General features: G+C 47.4%; 1 protein-coding gene and 1 non-coding gene across 2 annotated transcripts in view; both read right to left on the bottom strand.

Moving 5' to 3' along the window:
- The window catches only part of map2k1 (mitogen-activated protein kinase kinase 1), a 92,735-nt gene that overhangs the window by 31,636 nt on the left and 40,086 nt on the right, over nucleotides 1–21,013 (bottom strand). Inside the window, exons 2-3 of the mRNA XM_038813236.1 lie at nucleotides 2,384–2,594; nucleotides 1,876–2,022 (exon numbers count right to left, since the gene is read on the bottom strand). Coding sequence (XP_038669164.1) covers nucleotides 1,876–2,022; nucleotides 2,384–2,594 — 358 coding nt within the window. The remainder of the gene's footprint in view (nucleotides 1–1,875; nucleotides 2,023–2,383; nucleotides 2,595–21,013) is intronic.
- Nucleotides 4,064–4,136, bottom strand: trnak-cuu. Its single transcript has one exon. It is a non-coding gene; the product is annotated as a tRNA-Lys (tRNA).

The following is a 21,013-nucleotide window of genomic DNA, read 5'->3' as shown; positions in this document are numbered from 1 at the left end:
ATCAAACTGGTTTCAGGATGTGCAGTAAAAGACCCAATTTTTTTTCCATTAATTGTTTTTAATGCCAGTCCCCCTCCTCCCACTCTCAAGCTACATGTTTAACAGTTGCCCTTAGTGACGTTTCAGACAACCCAAGTGAAGGATTCCCAAAAGGGATCAGTTTTTAAAACACCCATGGGAAACCTCCACACCCACCGATACCTCTTTGAAAACCTGGAAATGAAGGTTCAAACAGTCAGGCAATGAATCCCTTACAACAAAATAACAGGCAGGGCAAGAGGCTATGGCAAACACATCACTATTGAAAATGTAACGCAATATCTTAAACTTTGGAAATCACCGCTTGTTTATAAAATAAATGGTTTTTACTTAAAGTTTGGAGGAATGATTAGATATAGAGAAACAAAATCCAAATGAAGGAGCAGGAAATGAAAACCGTGGAGTTATGTGAAGAGAACGGAGAAGCTGGGATCGTTCCCCTTGGAGCAGAGAAGGATCGGGGAGATGTAAGGGGTTTTGACAAAGTAAATAGCTTCAACTGGCAAAGTGGGCGGGTAACCATGGGACGCAGACTTTAGATAACTGGCAAAAGCATCAAAGACAAGGGGCGGAATTCTCCGCTCCCGGGAAAAATCGGGAGGCCGTCATGAACGCAGCCGAGTTTCACGTCGGCCTCGGAGGCTATTCCTCGCCCCCTATTCTCCCCTCCCGGCGGGGCTGGGAGCGGCGCCGGGGTGGGGGGGGGGGGGGAAATCGAGGCGCCAGGGCGGCGTGAAATTTGTCGGGGGGCGTGAAATTTGTCTGGGGGGCCCTCCTGCGATTCTCCCACCCGGCATGGGGAGCGGAGAATCGCGCCCAAGATGTTTTCAGGCAGTGAGTTGTTGTAAAGAGGAACTCACCATCTGAAAACATTGCAGCAGCAAATTCAGCTACAACCTTCAAAAGCAAAGAGGGATAAATACTAGAAGGCGAAACGTTAAAGGGTTCTGGGGAAGGGGTGTGAAACTAATCACAATGTTCTTTGACAGAGCCAGCAAGGCTGTTTCGTGGGCGGCATGGTAGCACAGTGGTTAGCACTGCTGCCCCTCCCCCGGGTTCAATTCCAGCCTTGGGTCACTGTCTGTGCGGAGTCTGCACGTTCTCCCCGTGTCTGCGTGGGTTTACTCCGGATGCTCCGGTTTCCTCCCACAGTTCAAAGATGTGAATGGTAGGTGCATTGGCTGTGTTAAATTACCCCTTAGTGTCCAAAAGGTTAGATGGGGTTACTGGGTGACGTGAATAGGGTGGGGGTGTGGGCTTGGGTGGAGTGCTCTTTCCAAGGGCCGGCACAGACCCGATGGGCCGAATGGCCTCCTCCTGAACTGTCGGGAGTCTATGAAGGTCCCGCTGTATCTGTTGAAGAAGATTTGTTGGGGTAAATATGTAGAAGGTCACAGAGCAGAACCAGAAGAAAACAATTAAGGATTGTAACGCCTGGGGTGGATGCTCGAGAAGGCTGGTGTTAAGAGGAACTTGTTGTTTGACGTACTGACTTGACGGAAGCTTTGGACACGTGATGCAAACAGGAGTGGAGTGTTGGTAATGCAAGGCAAAACACCAGGAGAACGTGGGCATGGAATACCTGAGATGGCACAGATGGATAATATCGGAACGTGGGCTGGCCTCTATGGGACAGGCTGGGAGGACAGTGGAGAAAGTGCAGCAAACCCCTGGAATGAAGGCCACGTGAAAGATATGATTCAGAGTGGAGACAATGGCTGACACTGAGGGGAAGATGGGAACAATCTTGGCCGCTCCTGCAACTGGGGCTGAAAAGCAGCCATTTCTCATTCCCGCCTCCTGATGTTCTTAAGCAAATACTTTTAGCCTCCGTACCATGTGTTCCATGCAGATGCTAATCTCTCCATCACTGTAGAAAGCTCCGTAGAATCCCACAATATACGGAGAGTTACACTCGTGTAGAACCTGCAGTTCACGGATGATTTGGTTTCGGATGGCTGGCTTTATCTCCAGGTGAATTAGCTAGGATCAAAGATACAGATAAATTCAGCCATTTTCCCAGTCTTTCATAATTAACATTTCAGGAGAAACATTCACAACTCAGAAACAGGCCATTCTGGTATTTATGCATCTTCCCACTGCTCTTCAATTCACCCTATCAACATTGTCTTCTACTGCTTTCTCCCTCGCGTACTTATTCAGCTTCCCCTTAAACATATCCACGCTGTTCACCTTAGTCATTTCTTGTAAGAAGTCTTCAACACCAGGTTAAAGTCCAACAGGTTTATTTGGAATCACCAGCTTTCGGAGACTAGCTCCTCCATCAGGTGACCCAAGGTTTCAGGAGAGAAAGGCGTTAGAAAAGGAAGAAAACGTGTTTTACCTTCCGGGCCATAATGAGACCGGACGGTTTGTGAGAAACTTTGAAAACCACTCCTCCGTTCCCTGCTCCCAGTTCAGATATCTTCTCAAAGTCGTCATCTTTCAACTCTCCAACCTTCTGTTTCTGGGTCAGAAATGCCTCCAGCCGTTTGCGTTGTTGTTCATCCAACTCGAGCTCCTCTAGTTTTTTCTGTAAATCTTCCAGGTTTCTCCTGAAATGTCACAAGAAATTAAAACAAAATTTGAGAGAGCAAATAATATGAATCACTTCTCAAAGGGGATCAGCACTTGCTCATTGGGGCATCTCCTTATCCCTAATGTTAACAGGAGGCAGTGATGTATTGGCACTAGACTGGTAATCCAGAGAGCCGGACTAATGCTCTGGAGATAGGGCTTCAAATCCCATCACGGCAGCAATGAATAAATCTGAAATTGAAATCTAGTTTACTGTGACCATAGTTATAAATTGTCCTAAAAGGGCAGCATGGTGGCCTAGTGGTTAGCCCTGCTGCCTCACGGCGCTGAGGTCCCAGGTTCGATCCCGGCTCTGGGTCACTGTCCGTGTGGAGTTTGCACATTCTCCCCGTGTCTGCGTGGGTTTCGCCCCCACAACCCAAAAATGTGCAGGGTAGGTGGATTGGTCACGCTAAATTGCCCCTTAATTGGAAAAAAATAATTGGGTACTCTAAAAATAAATTGTCCTAAAAACCCATCTGGTTCATTCTGGGGGAAGCTAGAGAGGTTTAAGGCAAAGTGGGAGGAAGAGTTGGGGGAGGATATTGAGGAGGAATCATGGTCTGAGGTGCTCGGAGGGTGAATGCGTCAACTTTGTGCGCGAGGGTTGGGGCTGATACAGTTGAAGGTGGTGTATAGGGCGCATCTCACACGAGGGCGAGGATGAGCCGACTTTTTGAGGGGGTGGAGGATGTTTGTGAACGGTGTGGATGGGGGGCCCCCCACTAATCACGTTCATATGTTTTTGTCCTGCCCAAATCTGGAGGGGTATTGGAGGGATATCTTTAGGGTAATCTCAAAGGTGGTACACGTGAAACTCGAACCGGGTCCCCTAGTAGCCATATTCGGGGTGTCAGATCGGCTGGGGTTGGAAGCGGAGGCAGGTGTCTTGGCCTTCACTCTCCGTGTGTGCGTCGCCCGAAGGCAGATTCTGTTGGGATGGAGGTCGGCTTCTCCGCCCTGTGCCTCGGCGTGGTTGGGGGGGGGGGGGGGGGGGGGGGGGGGGGGACCTGCTGGAGTTCTTAACGCTCGAGAAAGTAAAGCTTGAGTTGAGGGGGAGGATGGAAGGGTTCTACAACTCATGGGCCTTGTTCATAGAATTTACAGTGCAGAAGGAGGCCATTTAGCCCATTGAGTCTACACCGGCTCTTGGAAAGAGCACCCTATCCAAGCCCACACCACCCTATCCCCATAACCCAGTAACCTCACTCAACCAACACTAAGAGCAATTTTGGACACTAAGGGCAATTTATCATGGCCAATCCACCTAACCTGCACATCTTTGGACTGTGGGAGGCAACCGGAGCACCCGTAGGAAACCCACGCACACACGGGGAGTGCAGACTCCACACAGACAGTGACCCAGCCGGGAATCGAACCTGAGGCCCTGGAGCTGTGAAGCAATTGTGCTAACCACTGTGCTACCGTGCTGCCCTAAAAAGACAAGCGCCCAACGTGGGGCTCGAACCCACGACCCTGGGATTAAGAGTCCCATGCTCTACCGACTGAGCTAGCCGGGCTGATAAACCATGCAGTTATTTATTGATGATTCTTTTTCAAAATGTTGGGAGCAGTTTGAGGGTGGGTGGGATGAGCGGACTGATGGTTGGGGATTGCCGTTGTATTTGTTGTTATTGTTGATTATCTGTTGTTGTAAATTTTGATGAAAATGTGAAAAAGGAAGAGAATAAAAATATTTATTAAAAAAAACTGGTTTACTAATGTCCATTAGGGAAGGAAATCTTGCATTCTTACCCGGTCTGATCTACATGTGATTCCAGACCCACAACAATGTAGTTGACTCTTTATTTTCCTTTTTTAAAAAATTTAGAGTAGCCAATTATTTTTCTTTTCCAATTAAGGGGTAATTTAGCGTGGCCAATCCACCTAACCGGCACATCTTTGGGTTGTGGGGGTGAAACCCACGCAGACACGGGGAGAATGTGCAAACTCCACACGGGCAGTGACCCAGAGCCGGGATCAAACCCGGGTCCTCAGCGCCGCAGTCCCAGTGCTAACCACTGCACCACATGCCGCCCCATCAGTGCGGTTGATTCTTAGCCGTCCTCTGAGACTACCTAGCAAGCCATTCAGGTCAAGGGCAATTAGAAATGGGCAGCACGGTAGCACAGTGGTTAGCACTGTTGCTTCACAGCAAGAGGGTTCCAGATTCGATTCCCGGCTTGGGTCAGTGTCTGTGCGGAGTCTGCACGTTCTCCCCGTGTCTGCGTGGGTTTCCTCCGGGTGCTCTGGTTTCCTCCCACAAAAGTCCCGAAAGACGTGCTTGTTAGGTGAATTGGACATTCTGAATTCTCCCTCAGTCTACCCGAACAGGTGCCGGAATGTGGCAACTAGGGACTTTTCACAATAACTTCATTGCAGTGTTAATATAAGCCTTCTTGTGACAATAATAAAGATTATTCTTATAAAATGCTGGTCTCAATGCCCACATCCTGTGAAAGAAGAAATAACGAAGCTCTGACAGATTGCCTGGTGCAAATCAACGGTGGAGCAGTCAATCCCATCCAGATGTGGCTTTGCGTTCAACTGGTATGAGCCAATTATATAATTCTACCCGGAAAAAAAAACCCCACTGTCTAAAGATCTTAAAACTATTTGTCAGAGAAAAAGATTGAGCAAAATAGACAAGAGACAGAGCGAACATGCGAGAGACAGAAAGATACAGAAATCAATAAAGATAGAGAAATGGAGGGAGAGATCCAGATACGCAAGGATGGGTAAGTAGGTTAATGGACTGATCAATAACTCCTAAATTGGTTCATGTCAGGACATAAATCTCAGTCGGGTTCAGTGAGTGGAGATGATGCATTCTCCACTGGAAATAGAAACTCCCATCCCTCACCATCAACATTAACTGACCCCTCCTGTACCTCAGCTGTTATTATGAATTGGATTCACAGGAAAGCACATTCACATATACCACAAGACATGGACACAAGGGGACGACCAACTCCGAAACTCCAATCTGCGTTTACCCACCTGCTGCCTCTGTCCAATCAGCAGACAGCTTCTGATCGAAAATGGTTACATAAAGAGACCAAACTGATAAATCATCCAAAGCAGTAAAGTCTAAATCAAAGTGAAGCCTCCGATCTGATGCCAGTGTCGGCCAGGTCATGCCAGAGCAACTGCAGATCTGAACTTGAAAGTCACGCCTCGCCTCCTTACAGATTGCATCATAGGCACCATGGGTTCAAACCCAGGTCCAGGCACTGGAACAACCCCACATCGAAATAAAAGTCCCAAAACCCTTTCGTTGGCTAAAACCAGATGGTGGGTCAAAACCCAGAATGCAGTTTTGCACCAAGCGTGAAATGAGGAGGAGGAAAATAAAGTTTCAGATGATTGTCAGAAAGTGGCGTTAGGAGGGTGGGGAGGAGAAGATTAAGTTTATTTTTTAAAAACACAATGTGTTGTTATGATCTGGAAGAGCTTGAACAGGTATTGAAAGAAGATTCAACAGGAACTTTCAAAAGGAAATTAGATAAATAATGAAAAATGCCAGGGGCTTTGGAAAAAGAGCAGAGGACTGGGACTAATTGTATAATTCAGAGTCATTGCAGGTATGCTAGCTGGCATAGTCTCCTCAGCTGGAAGATTCTGTGATAAAGAAAGGATTTGTATTACTTTACACGCAGTTGAAGAACTTTTCACCGTCACTGTCACACTTGTTCTGGGTCAGGGCTTAGAAACACCAAACTGTATTATGTATTTGGGCAGCACGGTAGCATGGTGGTTAGCACGATTGCTTCACAGCTCCAGGGTCCTATGTTCAATTCCCGGCTTGGGTCACTATCTGTGTGGAGTTGGCACGTTCTCCCCGTGTCTGGTTGGGTTTCCTCCCACAATCCAAAGATGTGCAGGTTAGGTGGATTGGCCATGATAAATTGCCCTTAGTGTCCGAAATTGCCCTTAGTGTTGGGTGGGGTTACTGGGTTATGGGGACAGGGTGGAGGTGTTGACCTTGGGTAGGGTGCTCTTTCCAGGAGCCGGTGCAGACTCGATGGGCCGAATGGCCTCCTTCTGCACTGTAAATTCTATGAATTCTATGAAGTTCACCTGACCTATAACTTATGTTTAATTTGGCTAGGCTGAACACAACACCCTTCACTGCAGCTGTGATTCATCAGACCTCCTCGGCACTTTTATCAAAACAAAGTTTATTATAAGAATGCAGTTAACGTATATAAAACAGAGCAAAAATTTGATATCAATTACAAACAAAGAAAACACAACAGCTACAATAATCTATGTATATAACTCTTAATGAATCCCCCTTAGCTGTTCCAATTCAATAACAAAATCCAATAAACCAAAACCCCTTTCAAGGGCGTGGCCCAGCACACTCTGTTCTCACTTGAATGGGACGGGTCCTTTCCCCGAGATCCAGCCTCCAACCAGCAGATTCAAAACTCCCTTCTGAAAGCAACTCTATCTTTAAAGTTACCAAGGCAGTTTGCCACAGCCAATGTGCTTTCAGTTCCCTGGAACAGCTTTCAAATGAAAACAGGGAAACACTGCTTCTCTTCTGCAGTCCAAACCGAAACTGAACTCCCAAACACTAGACCCCCTCTCACCCGCCAGCCACAGCCTAGCTCCACCCACAAATGACATCACTGAAGCCGTGCTACAAGTCATGTGGTAAGACCAAACCTTTCTTAAAGGGACACTCACCATGACACACTGTGGGAGCTGCGGAAGCCAATTGGCACAGAGCAAATTGAAAAGTTGTGGCATCAAGTTTGGGTTGAGTGGGAGAGGGGGGAGTGCGAGGGAGATTAGGTGCTTCAGTTTGGAGAATCTGAGAAAGAATGAATCAGAGTAGGTGAGAATGTACAGAGTCTCGATTTCAGCCCAGTGAGATGACAGGGCGTATAGAGGAAGGGGGTATAGAGGTGCTGTGTAGGAGCAGGGTTGGAGACCTGTGGGCACGATTAACCACCGCAGAGGGATCAGAAAGCTTGCATCAAGACGGGGGGGGTCAGAAGACAAGGGATGATGGGAGTGATCGAGTAGGTCATGGTGGAGGTTTCCCCTGTATCCTGTCCAGAAAAGCAACACCTGAGGGCACAGCTCGACACCACAGTTTTCAGAAAATTTGGGGAGACGGGAGAGAGGAGGAGAGAGTTTTAACCCTTTGATCACATAAAACACAGATGGGGCTAAAGAAAGAATTAAAATTCAGCGGGAGACTTCTCCAAAGGTCCCTGACCCCAATCCTGCCGATTTTAAACTGGAGTCGCTCAGGACACAAACTCAAAACCAGGGGGTACTTTAAATGGTGCACATTGATCCATTATGAAGTTATTGGGACTTGCTTTTCAAACGTTAACCCGGGAAGTGGCTGATGCTTCCCCACTGCAGACTGCTCCCCCAGATACAATTAAACCTCCCAGGTCTTGGACACATTCCTTTTTTTTATAAATTTAGATTAGCCAATTATTTTTTCCAATTAAGGGGCAATTTAGCGTGGCCAATCCACCTACTCTGCACATTTTTGGGTTGTGGGGGCGAAACCCACGCAGACACGGGGAGAATGTGCAAACTCCACACGGACAGTAACCCAGAGCCGGGATCGAACCTGGGACCTCAGCGCCGTGAGGCGGTTGTGCTAACCACTAGGCCACCGTGCTGCCCCTTGGACACATTCCTGAACGTTTCCCCATTGTGACCCCCCTGCACCCCCCTCCCGCCCCCATCCTCACCTCCCACCCATTGATCACTCGACTGTCTGCCCTGCTCGCCCAGTCAATTGAAAAAAGTGAGAAGACGCACAGGATGTTTCTGCTGTGTCAGTCAGCCAGCCTCCTTCCTTCCATCACCCCCGTCTCCCAATACTTCCAATAGAATTGAGGAAATACCCACACCATCTATTTTTAATGCACCCTGTGATTTATTTGCTGGCAGTCATGTCCTGGAGATTAAACTGCAATTCCTGGAGACTCCAGGGCAGTCCTGGAGGTTGGTAACCCGCACTCCTGGTACCACCCCAGACGGATAGTCACTTTCATGTCTGCAAGTTCAATTCGAAGCTGTTCAAAGAACCAGGAAGTTAGCTTGTTTCTCAATCAGTGATAAAACCATCCCTTTAAAATTATAGTTTCATTAATTTCACAGCTGCGCCATCGCATTTTCAAAGTTAAAAATAGCGTTTTTCTGAATATTAATGTTGATCTAAAATAAAGCCTTTCGTTTTCCTGGTTATTATTTTGATTTAAACCGTCACTTCTGCCAATCGGGTCTTGGATATTTTGACGCTATCAAGACTTCGGATTGAAGAGCTGGGTATTTATGGGGTGTGCGTGTTTAACCAGTGTGCGAGAGACACAACTCCCTTTTCACCCCGTCACTCTCCAAGACAGCCCAGACGTGGTGCGAATTTTTACTAACGGCTGATCTCACTTCACATCACAGATGCCAAACGAAAGCAAGTTGTTGCTGTTGTTATTTGAGGAATGGTGGTGGGGCCAAGGGTGTGTGTGCTTGAGAGAGTGTGAGTGTGTGTCTGTGTGTGTGTGAAAAATGGAAAAAAAAAAGAAAATCGCTTTATTGTCACGAGTAGGCTTCAATGAAGTTACTGTGAAAAGCCCCTAGTCGCCACATTCCGGCGCCTGTTTGGGGAGGCTGGTACGGGAATCGAACCGTGCTGCTGGCCTGCTTGGTCTGCTTTAAAAGCCAGCGGTTTAGCCCAGTGAGCTAAACCAGCCCGTGTGTGTGTGTGTGTGTGTGTGTGTGTGTATGAGTGTGCGCGCGCGCTTCCAGGAAAGACAGATCCAGTGCCCACCTGCACCAATGTACCAGGAAGTCCAGGACCACTGGAGACATATCAGGAGAATCCTGGCTCATCGCTTCCCACCTCCACGTCAAAGGAAACAGAGACACTATCTGAGCTGGGATCAACAAACTAATCTTTGGTCTTTTACAACCAGGAGATAACAATTTATAAATATTCTGGCTGTATGCTGCCCTGTGGATAAGGTATCCCAAGTAGTTGTTGGTGCAGTTAGTAAACGGAAAGCCTGATGTGAACCAACCAGAACAGAATGTCTGAGTCCACTCCCCTGTATGTGCTTAGTTAGATGACCAGTCTTTGAATGAAGAGCACAACAGCAACTTGAGTCTATGTAGCCACTTTAATGCAGCAAATCTTTATAGGTCTTTCTGGTGTCTTGGGTCCAATAAGTTATCCCTCAGCCAACATCACCAAAGCAGGTTATCCCCATCATCATCACATTGCCGCTGGCCGGAGCTTGCTGTGTGCAGAATGGCTGCCAGGTTTCCCACATGACAGGAGCGACGGCATTTCAAACATGCCTCATTGGCTGTGAAGCACTTCTCGAAAGCTGGATGATGTGAAAGGCGCTAAAGAAATGCAAGTCTTCACTTAATTCGAAAGTTTGGTCAAAGAGGTGAATTTAAAAAAAAAATAAATGTAGAGTACCCAATTAATTTTTTTCCAATTAAGGGGCAATTTAGCGTGGCTACTCCACCTACCCTGCACATCTTTGGGTTGTGGGGGGTGAAACACACGCAAACACGGGGACATTGACCCAGAGCCGGGATCGAACATGGGACCTCAGCGCTGTGAGGCTGCAGTGCTAGCCACTGCGCCACCGTGCTGCCCCAAAGACGTGAAATTGAAGGAGAGCCTTACAAGGTGGAGGGAGAGGCAGGTGGAAAATGGGAAAAGTTTAGGGAGACAAGTCCAGACATTGCAGGGCACGGCTGCCAATAGTGGAGTGTAGGAAACTGAATCCAGCTGTCTGACCGGACACCGAGTATTTAGGACTGGAGGCTGTTGTCGGTGACACAGATATCAGAAAGAGGAGGGGTCCGTCCCTCAAGCCTGCAGCATGATCACAGCTGACCTTCGATCTCAGTTCCACCTTCCCAACTATCCTCCTGTAACCCTTTCACCTCAGATGTGAAAATTCTCGGTGTTTACTTTTTTAAATTCTTGTATGGGATGTGGGCGTCGGCGGCTGGGCCCATCCCTAATTACCCTTGAACTGAGAGGCTGGCTGGGCCATTTCAGGGGGTACTTAAGAGTCAACCACATTGCTGTGGGTCTGGAGTCACATGTAGACCAGACCGGGTAAGGATGGCAGATTCCCTTCCCTGTACGGGAATCAGCTGGGATTTTACAACAATTGTCGTCATGGTCACCATCACCGAGAAGAGCTTATATTCCAAATGTATTCATTGAACTTCAATTCCACCAGGTGCCGTGCTGGGATTTGAATTCACGCTCTTAGAGCAGTGGCAGGGAGCCTGCAGCCCGGGGCCACATGCAGCCCATCTGGGTCCCGAGTGTGGCCCCACGAGACATGGGTCACTGTCTGTGCAGAGTCTGCATGTTCTCCCTGTGCCCACGAGGGGCTGGTTTAGCTCACAAGGCTAAATCGCTGGCTTTTAAAGCAGACCAAGCAGGCCAGCAGCACGGTTCAATTCCCGTACCAGCCTCCCCGGACAGGCGCCGGAATGTGGCGACTAGGGGCTTTTCACAGTAACTTCATTTAAGCCTACTCGTGACAATAAGCGATTTTCATTTCATTTCATGTTGTTGACCACTGCCCACACGCAGGGTCGCTACATTCCGCTGATTTCCATCGTGTAGTTTCTTCCCTGCTGCTCTGACTGAAATGATTGACACACAAAGCGAGGACGAGTGAAGTGAGGTGGGTGCTGATTGCTCACGACACTGACCGTGAGAGCCACGCGCTCCCTCTGTGTCCAAAGTGGAAATATTCCTTTTGTTTTTAACCATTAAAGTTAATGATAGCTGTTATTATACAAATGATTAATCTTTTTCCATGGCTAGTTATTAAATATAATAATCTCAATCTTTATTATTATCACAAGTAGGCTTACATTAACACTGCAATGCAATGACTGTGAAAAGCCCCTAGTCGCCACATTCCGGCACCTGTTCGGATACACCGAGGGAGAATTCAGAATGCCCAATTCACCTAACAAGCACGTCTTTCGGGATCTGTGGGAGGAAATCAAAGCAGCCGGAGGAAACCCACGCAGACACAGGGAGAACATGCAGACTCTGCACAGACAGTGACCCAACCCAGGAATCGAACCTGGGACCCTGGCGCCATGAAGTAACAGTGCTAACCACTGTGCTGCCGTGCCATCCATTGCTGCCATATTCACATGTGTTAAATGTATTTATTCTTATTCATGGTTAGTGAACAAGCCCAATTTCAATCATGAAGCCACTGAGATGAAGCAGGGTCACTCATGAGGCCCACTCACTAGTCCATGAGGCCCACTCACTAGCCCAGGTTGCCCATCACTGCCTTGGAGCATGAGCCTGGATCTCTGGATTATTAGCCCATTGACAGTACCTCAGCAATTTCCTCACTGGCCATTTCTCGCTCTGATATTTTAGCAGGGCTAACTCATCAACCTGAACTAATTTAAGCACCTTTGACACAATAACAGGCAAATCATCAGCAGTTTGCCCGATGACAAACACCAAGAGGGAACAGCAGGTGGCAGTACTTTTGATAGAATCAAGTGGTCATTGTGACACAGGATTTACATTGTAAATCTTTATTAGGAAAGCTTTTTGAAAACTAAATCCATTTCTTATTTTGCAAGACGTATTGAACGGCCAGAGGACAGGGAATGATTGAGTCAGGAATTCTGGAATCCATTTCTGCAACATTAATGAAATAATAGGATAGTGAGTTAGTCAAGGTTGTATCCCAGAGGAAGTGACTCATTCATTTCTCTGCAGTCGCTTGCCTCGGGAAACATGTCACTCAGTCTAGTCAGGCAACATTACCGTTCTTTCTACTGTAACTTTTCTGCCCTTCGCCCCGGGGGTTGGGGGGGTCGACTCGCAGGGGGGCATGGATCCCACGACCACCAAATCTCATTGGGGTCCTATTTGCTGCTAATTAAGTTTTCTCCCTTTATCCCAAGTAAGACTCTCTATCTCTCCATTGTGAGTTCTGGGTATTATTTGAACTTAAATTCAATTTCTTTCATTTGAGACTTTAACCAAAAAAGGCACAGGCAACAATCCGGTGAAGTAAGCCAGAAAACTTTACTTAAGATACAAATTCATAAGGAGGGCGGTGAATGGATGGGCGTACTGTGGCACTTGCTTTTCATCTTCTTTCAAGGTGCTTCCTAAAATCTGCCTCTTGGACCAATGTGTCTTAATGTGACTTGCTGTCAAATTCTGTTTTTGATAGACCTCCTGTGAAATGCCTTTTGGTGTTTGCTGTGTTAAAGGTGCTATCTAAATGCAGATAGTTGTTGTTGCCTATGATGATCAGGTTGGGCAGGGGCCGAGGAGCAGATGAAGTCCATTCAGCCCATCAAGCCTGCTCCACCATTCAATCAGATAATGCCTAATCGTCTACCTCAATGCCACTTACCCGCACTATCCCCTTGTCGCTATCAGTCTCCAGACGGCCATTGATTTCTGACTTGAACATGCTCAATGATTGAGCTTCCACAGCCTCGGAGATAGAGAATTCCAAAGATTCACCACCCCCGAGTGAAGATATTCCTGATCTCAGTCGGAGACGGCCTGTGACTTTGCCCACCGGTTCTCGACTCACCGGTCTGGGGGACATCCTACCAACATCTTCCTCCCCGTCATATCCCCAGAAGGATTTTATACGGTTCAATGGGGTCACCTCACATTCTTCAAAACTCTAGGGAACACCGGTTCAGTCTCCTCAATCTCTCCTCTTAAGACAATCTCTCCATCCCAGGGACTACTCTGGTGAACCAACCACCATAGCACTCGCTTTATGGCAAGTATTTCCTTCCTTTGGTAAGGGAACTAAAACTGTAGACAGACCTGCAGCTGTGGTCTCACCAAGGCTCCCACAGACTGGGCCTCGAGAATAATTGTGATTTCCTAACTGGGCTCGATCTGCTGAATGTCAAACTACTGATGTCACACTGGAATAATAATAATAATCTCTTATTGTCATAAGTAGGCTTCAATGAAGTTACTGTGAAAAGCTCCTAGTCGGCACATTCCGCCGCCTGTTTGGGGAGGCCAGTACGGGAATCGAACCCGCCCTGCTGGCCCTGTTCTGCATTACAAGCCAGCTGTTTAAAGTACATGTATTTTAGGGCAGCACGGTGGCCTAGTGGTTAGCACAATCGCCTCACGGCGCTGAGGTCCCAGGTTCGATCCCGGCTCTGGGTCACTGTCCGTGTGGAGTTTGCACGTTCTCCCCGTGTTTGCGTGGGTTTCACCCCCACAACCCAAAAATGTGCAAAGTAGGTGGATTGGCCACGCTAAATTGCCCCTTAATTGGAAAAAATAATTGGCTAATCTAAATTTAAAAAAAAAAAAAGTACATGTATTTTGTTATGACACCCTGGGCGAGTGAACGGTCAATTCCGGCCCCACAGTCACAAGAAATTAACCAATAATACTTATAAAAACACCGGAAATCTTTGGCTCCCGGCTGCCCAATAATTACAGTCACCAGGTTTGTACGTTTAATTACTGTTTAGTTATAACAAGGACTATAATGAACTGTGCAACAAATACAACTGGTTGACTGTTAACTAATTCCCAACTCCTCACATCCTCGCTACACATACACAAATTACAGACAAACACAGAGGGGTGGAAAGGGGTAAAAGGGGGAAAAAGGTCTTTGTTTTTTCGCACCCCGTCCTTCACAGCAAGCTTGCAACTTAAAGCCTCTGTCTGCAGCCTGTAAAGGTCTTCTCTGTCGATTCATTCATGTATCTAGGTCCTTGCAACCTCAGAAGTACAGCAGTCACAGCATTTCCGGAGAGGGAGTAGCACGGTCTGGTCTTTTGTTTGCAGCCTGTACTGGTTTTCCTGTAGATAGATTCATTCAGGTCCTCTGTAGGTTCAGAAATACACCGCCCACAGGCTTTCTGGAGAGAGACACGGAGGAACGAGAGTGGGATTTTCGCTCTCAGCTGCCAGGAATCAAACAAACTCTTTGGGACTCTAAACGCATTCCACTAGGAGAGGATCCAATCACCACCCATTGCCAGGCAGAGCGCAGCCTTTTGGGTTCATTCATTGGCCACCAGCCAATCAATCAAACCAAGTCCCAGCCTATCTTTTTCAGTGGTGCCAACATGTCTGAGCCTCGTGTTCAAACCAGCAGGAACTAGTATGCTCTCTGGTAACTTCCAAATTATGCTGCTTGCCTTAAAGACACATGTCCATTCATCCTGCTCGATTTAAAGATACAGGTCGATTCATAATAATAATAAATAATAATAATAATAACTTATTGTCACAAGTAGGCTTCAATGAAGTTACTGTGAAAAGCCCCTAGTCGCCACATTCCGCCGCCTGCTCGAGAAGGCCGATACGAAACCCGTGCTGCTGCCTTGTTCTGCATTACAAGCCAGCTGTTTAGCCCACTATGCTAAACCAGCCATCCTGTTCGATTTAAAGAGACATGTCCATTAATCATCCATGGATCAAAAATGATAACGGCAAAATTAAAAAAAAGGGGAAATATGGGAATAAACAGGAAGTTAGTGAGTGCCCTTTGACAACTATTGGACATCCTGAAGGGTGTATAGCCAATAAAGTAGCTTTGAAGTGAAGTCTTTGTTATGTCGGATATACAGCAGCCAGCCAATTTGTGCACAAGGACCAATGAGATAATGACCAGATAATTTGTTTTCGGAATGCTGGTTCCGGGATCATTTTGACCAGGTCACGGGGGATAACCGCATTATTGGGGGGGGGGGGGGGGGGGGGGGTATTTGATAGTACTGGCAAGGGTGCAGAGCAAATTTACCAGGATGTTGCCTGGGCTGGAGAGTTTTAATTATGAGGAGAGATCGGAGGTTTCCTGGGAGTAGAGAAAACCCGAGGGGGGAATTTATTTGAGATGTATAAAATTATGAGGGTCAGAGATAGAGTAGACAGGAACAAGCATGTCCGCTTGTTGGAGGGATCAATGACCATGGGACATAGATTTATGGTGAGGGGCAGGAGGTTTCGAGGGGATTATGAGGAAAGCCAGGGGGTGGGGGGAGTCTGGAACTCGCTGCCTGAAAGGGTGGTGGAGGTAGCGACCCTTACAATATTTAAATATTTAGATGTTCACTTGCAATCCCAGGGCATTCAAGGCTATGGGCCCAGTGCTGGAAAATGGGATTAGAATAGTTAGGTGGTTGTTTTTGACCAGCGCTGACACGATGGGCCTTTTCTGTGCTGTAGACTTCGACGATTCTACCCCTCCTGCTCTTCTCCAAAATGCCACAGGCTCTTTTCCACCCACCAGAGAAGGCTGAAGATGCCCCAGTTTTAACATCTCCAGATCACAGCACCTCCCTCAGCAATACCCGAGTACTGCACTGGGGTTTCAGACTCTGATCTCCGTTCACACCTATAAAGTGATTTTCAGGCAGTGAAGGGGAGGTGTGTTGTTGGCAGAAAGTCAGATCCTTTATTTCACTTTATATTGGCTGAACCACGAGTTGTTGATACTGGGTGTCCAAACTGTGCAAGTCCTTTCCCCAGAGCACAGAATTCACACAACAGATTGAGAGTGTAAAATAATGATGTAACCCTGGCATTTATTCGATGGTTATAATTCATGACATTCGCATTAATTCCTCAAATCACAGCGTGGAAATCACAGCCAAGTGTTTGTGGATAGCAGCCAGTACAGAATGTTCGCACAACAACACTCACCATACTTCAGAAACATCGATTGCATTAAACACTCTCAGATATTTCCAACTGGTGAGAATGGCCACGTGGCTGTGAAACCTACTATAGGTATTGGACATTGTCAACTTTTAAGAAAAGTTGGTGCACTAACAGGGGGACAGAGTAGTGGACGGGAAGCTCTCACACTCACTCCACACCCAGTCCTTCAACCTCCTTCCCATCACACATTCCCTCCCGAGTGAGCATGCACTCCTGAATTTGACCACACACACCCAGAGCTGATCACTCGGTTCACCTACACTGCCACAGGATAAATCCCTCCCTATATTTACTAGCTGATGGGATGTTGGTCACGGTTCTGCGAGTGACACGCGCACTTCTGAGGCAGAGCGTTGACGGTTCGAGCCCCATTCCAGAGAGCTCAACACAAAATCCGGGCTGGAACCTAACAGTGCATTCCGGAAGGAGTCCGGAGGGAGTGCCGCACTGCCTTAGGTGCTGTCTTTCGGATGTGGAGAGGTGATCTGGGGTCTGTGGGATTGAGCCCGAGTGAGAGAGTCAGAACCGTCAGGGCAGAGAAAGCAATCTGCAAAATAAAGCAGATTCCTGTGGGTTAGTGTTTACCGGCATTGAAACCACATCTGCAATACGGAATTCAATTTGCGAAATAACTTTTTTAAAAATGAATCATTTACAGATGTGGGCGTCGCTGGTTAGGCCAACATTTATTGCCCATCCCTAGTTGCCTTTCAGAAGGTGGTGGGGCATTGCCTTCTTGAACCTCTGCAGTTCCTGGGGTGGTAGGTACACCCACTGTGCTGTTAGGGAGGGAGCTCCAGGATGTTGCCCAGCGACAGTGAAGGAACAAAGATATATTTCAGTCAGGGTGGTGAGTGACTTGGAGGGGAACCTCCAGCTGGTGGGGTTCCCAGGTATCTGCTGCTCTTGTCCTTCTAGATGGTAGTGGCCGTGGGTTTGGAATGTGCTGACTAAGGAACCTTGGTGAGTTACTGCAGTGCATCTTGTAGATAGTACACACGGAAGGGGTAGCAATCAACTGGGCTGTTCTGTTCCGGATGGTGTCAAGTTTCATGAGTGTTGTTGTAGGGCAGCACGGTGGCGCAGTGGTTAGCACTGCTGCTTCACGGCACCGAGGTCCCAGGTTCGATCCCGACTCTGGGTCACTGTCCGTGTGGAGTTTGCACATTCTCCCCGTGTTTGCGTAGGTTTCGCCCCCACAACCCAAAGATGTGCAGGATAGGTGGATTGGCCACGCTAAATTGGTCCTTAATTTAAAAAAATGAATTGGGTACACTAAATTTATTTTATTTTTTTAAAATGAGTGTTGTTGTAGCTGCACTCATCCAGGTAAATGGAGAGTATTACATTACACACCTGACTTGTGCCTTGTAGATGGTGGACAGGCTTTGGGGAGTCAGGGGAGTCATCCACCATAGGATTCCTAGCCTTTCACCAGTTCTGATAGCCACAGTATTAATGTGGCTAGTCCAGTTCAGGTTCTGATCAATGGTGACCCCCAGGATATTGATAGTGGGGGATTAAACAATGGTAATGCCATTGAATGTCATGTCAAGTGGCGATGGTTAGATCTTCTCTTGCAGGAGGTGGTCATTGCCTGGCACTTGTGAGGCAATGATGAGATTGCAGGGTACTTGGAAGTGCATGATAAAATAGGACTGAGTAGCACGGCTTCGTCAAGTGGAGGTCATGTCTGACAAATCTGTTAGAGTTCTTTGAGGAAGTAACAATGAAGTTAGACAAAGGAGAACCAGTGGACGTGATTTATTTAGATTTCTAGAAGGTCTTTGACAAGCTGCCGGGTAGGAGGCTGTTAAATAAATTCATTAAGGGGCTGATTTAGCACAGTGGACTAAACAGCTGACTTTTAATGCAGATCAATGTCAGCAGCGCGGGTTCAATTCCCGTACCGGCCTCCTCGAACAGGCGCTGGAATGTGGTGACTAGGGGCTTTTCACAGTAACTTAATTGAAACCTACTTGTGACAATAAGCGATTATTATTATTAAATAAGTCAAGAGCCCATGGTGTTAAGGGTACAAAACTGGCATGGATAGAGGATTGGCTGACTGGCAAAAGGCAGAGAGTGGGGATAAAGGGGTCTTTTTCAGGATGGCAGCCGGTGACTAGTGGTGTGCCTGAGGGGTCGGTGCTGGGACCACAACTTTTCACAATGTACATTGATGATCTGGAGGAAGGAACTGAAGGCACTGTTACTAAGTTTGTAGTTGATACAAAGATCTGTAGAGGGACAGGTAGTATTGAGGAAGTGGGGGGCTGCAGAAGGACTTGGACAGGCTAGGAGAGTGGGCAAAGATGTGGCAGATGGAATACGATGTGGAAAAGTGTGAGGTTATGCACTTTGGAAGGAGGAATGGAGGCACAGACTATTTACTAAATGGGAAGATGCTTAAGAAATCAGAAGCACAAGGGAGTCCTTGTTCAAGAGGACTCTGGGTCTGTACCCATTGGAGTTTAGAAAGATGAGGGGGGATCTTACTGTAACTTAAAGGATACTGCTAGGCCTGGATAGAGTGGACGTGGAGAGGATGTTTCCACTTGTAGGAACAACTAGAATCCGAGGGCACAGCCTCAGACTGAAAGAACGATTGTTTATTGGATTGGATTGGTTTATTGTCACGTGTACGAGATACAGTGAAAAGTATTTTTCTGCAAGCAGCTCAACAGATCATTAAGTACATGGGAAGAATAGGGAATAAAAGAAAATACATAATAGGGCAACACAACGTACACAATGTAACTACATAACACCGGCATTCGATGAAGCATACAGGATGTAGTGTTAATGAGGTCAGTCCATAAGAGGGTCGTTTAGGAGTCTGGTAACAGCGGGGAAGAAGCTGTTTTTGAGTCTGTTCGTGCGTGTTCTCAGACTTTTGTATCTCCTGCTCGATGGAAGAAGTTGGAAGAGTGAGTAAGCCGGGTGGTGGGGGGGGGGGTCTTTGATTATGCTGCCCGCTTTCCCCAGGCAGCGGGAGGTGTAGATGGAGTCAATGGATGGGAGGCAGGTTCGTGTGATGGACTGGGCGGTGTTCACGACTCTCTGAAGTTTCTTGCGGTCCTGGGCCGAGCAGTTGCCATACCAGGCTGTGATGCAGCCAGATAGGATGCTTTCTATAGTGCATCTGTAAAAGTTGGTAAGAGTTAATGTGGACACGCCGAATTTCCTTAGTTTCCTGAGGACGTATAGGTGCTGTTGTGTTTCTTGCTGGTAGCGTCGACGTGGGTGGACCAGGACAGACTTTTGATGATGTGTACCCCAAGGAATTTGAAACTGCTAACCATCTCCACCTCGGCCCCGTTGATGCTGACAGGGGTGTGTAGTGTACTTTGCTTCCTGAAGTCTTTAAAACTGAGATGAGGAGGAATTTCTTCAGCCAAAGGGTAATGAATTTATTTGCCGCAGAAGGCTGTGGAGGCCAAATCATTGAGTGTCTTTAAGACAGAGATAGATAGGTTCTTGATTAATAAGGGAATAAGGGGTTATGGGGAGAAGGCAGGAGAATGGGGATGAGAAAAATATAAGCCATGATTGAATGGCAGAGCAGGCTCGATGGACCGAATGGCCTAATTCTGCTCCTACGTCTCATGGCCTTATGGAATGTAACTTGAAATGAAAAATGAAATGAAATGAAAATCGCTTATTGTCACGAGTAGGCTTCAATGAAGTTACTGTGAAAAGCCCCTAGTCGCCACATTCCGGCGCCTGTGAGCCACTTGTCAGCCCAAGCCTGGATATTTCCCAGGTCTTGCTACATTTGGACATGGACTGCTTCATTATCTGCGTCTTCGCGAATGGTGCTGAACATTATGCAGTCATCCGCAAAGATCCCCACTTCTGACCTTATGATGGATGTCAGGTCATTGATGAATCAGCTGAAGATGGTTGGGCCTAGGACGCTACCCTGAGGAACTCCTGCAGTGATGTCCTGGAGCCGAGATGATTGACCTCCAACCACCACAAACATCTCCCTTAATGCTGGGAATGACTCCAACCAGTGGAGAGTTTCCCCCCCCCCCCGATTCCCATTGACTCCAGTTTAGCTAGAGCTCCTTGATGCCATACTCGGTCAAATGCTGCCTTGATGTCCAGGGCAGTCACTCTCACCTCACCTCTGACATTCAGCTCTTTTGTCCATGTTTGAAACAAGGCTGTAATGAGGTCAGGAGCTAAGTGACCCTGGCGGAACCCAAACTGAGCGTCCGTGAGCAGGTTGTTGCTGAGTACGTGGCCGCTTGCCAGCACTGTCGATGACTCCTTCCATCAATTTGCTGATGATGGAGAGTAGACTGATAGGATGGTAATTGGCTGGGTTGGACTGCCCCGTTTCTTGGGTCCAGGACACACCTGAGCAATTTTCTACATTGCCGGGTAGTGTCAGTGTTTTGGCTATACAGGAACAGCTTGGCTAGGGATGCGGCAAGTTCTGGAGCACTTCTCTCTCAAAGGCTTCACTACTATTGCCGGGATATTGTCGAGGCCCATGGCTGTTGCAGAATTCAGTGCCTTCAGCCCTGATGTCATGTGGAGTGAATCGTATTGGCTGAGGACCGAGCTCCTACACAACTACTTGGAGTCAATGACCTAGTCCATACTCAAGAACTCAGTGGCCGACCTAAATGGGTATGCCACCACTGGCACTGACTTCTT

This window comes from Scyliorhinus canicula, chromosome 12, assembly GCF_902713615.1.
Source record: "Scyliorhinus canicula chromosome 12, sScyCan1.1, whole genome shotgun sequence".
NCBI lineage: Eukaryota > Metazoa > Chordata > Chondrichthyes > Carcharhiniformes > Scyliorhinidae > Scyliorhinus > Scyliorhinus canicula.
This window is presented reverse-complemented; position numbering and strand designations above follow the sequence as displayed.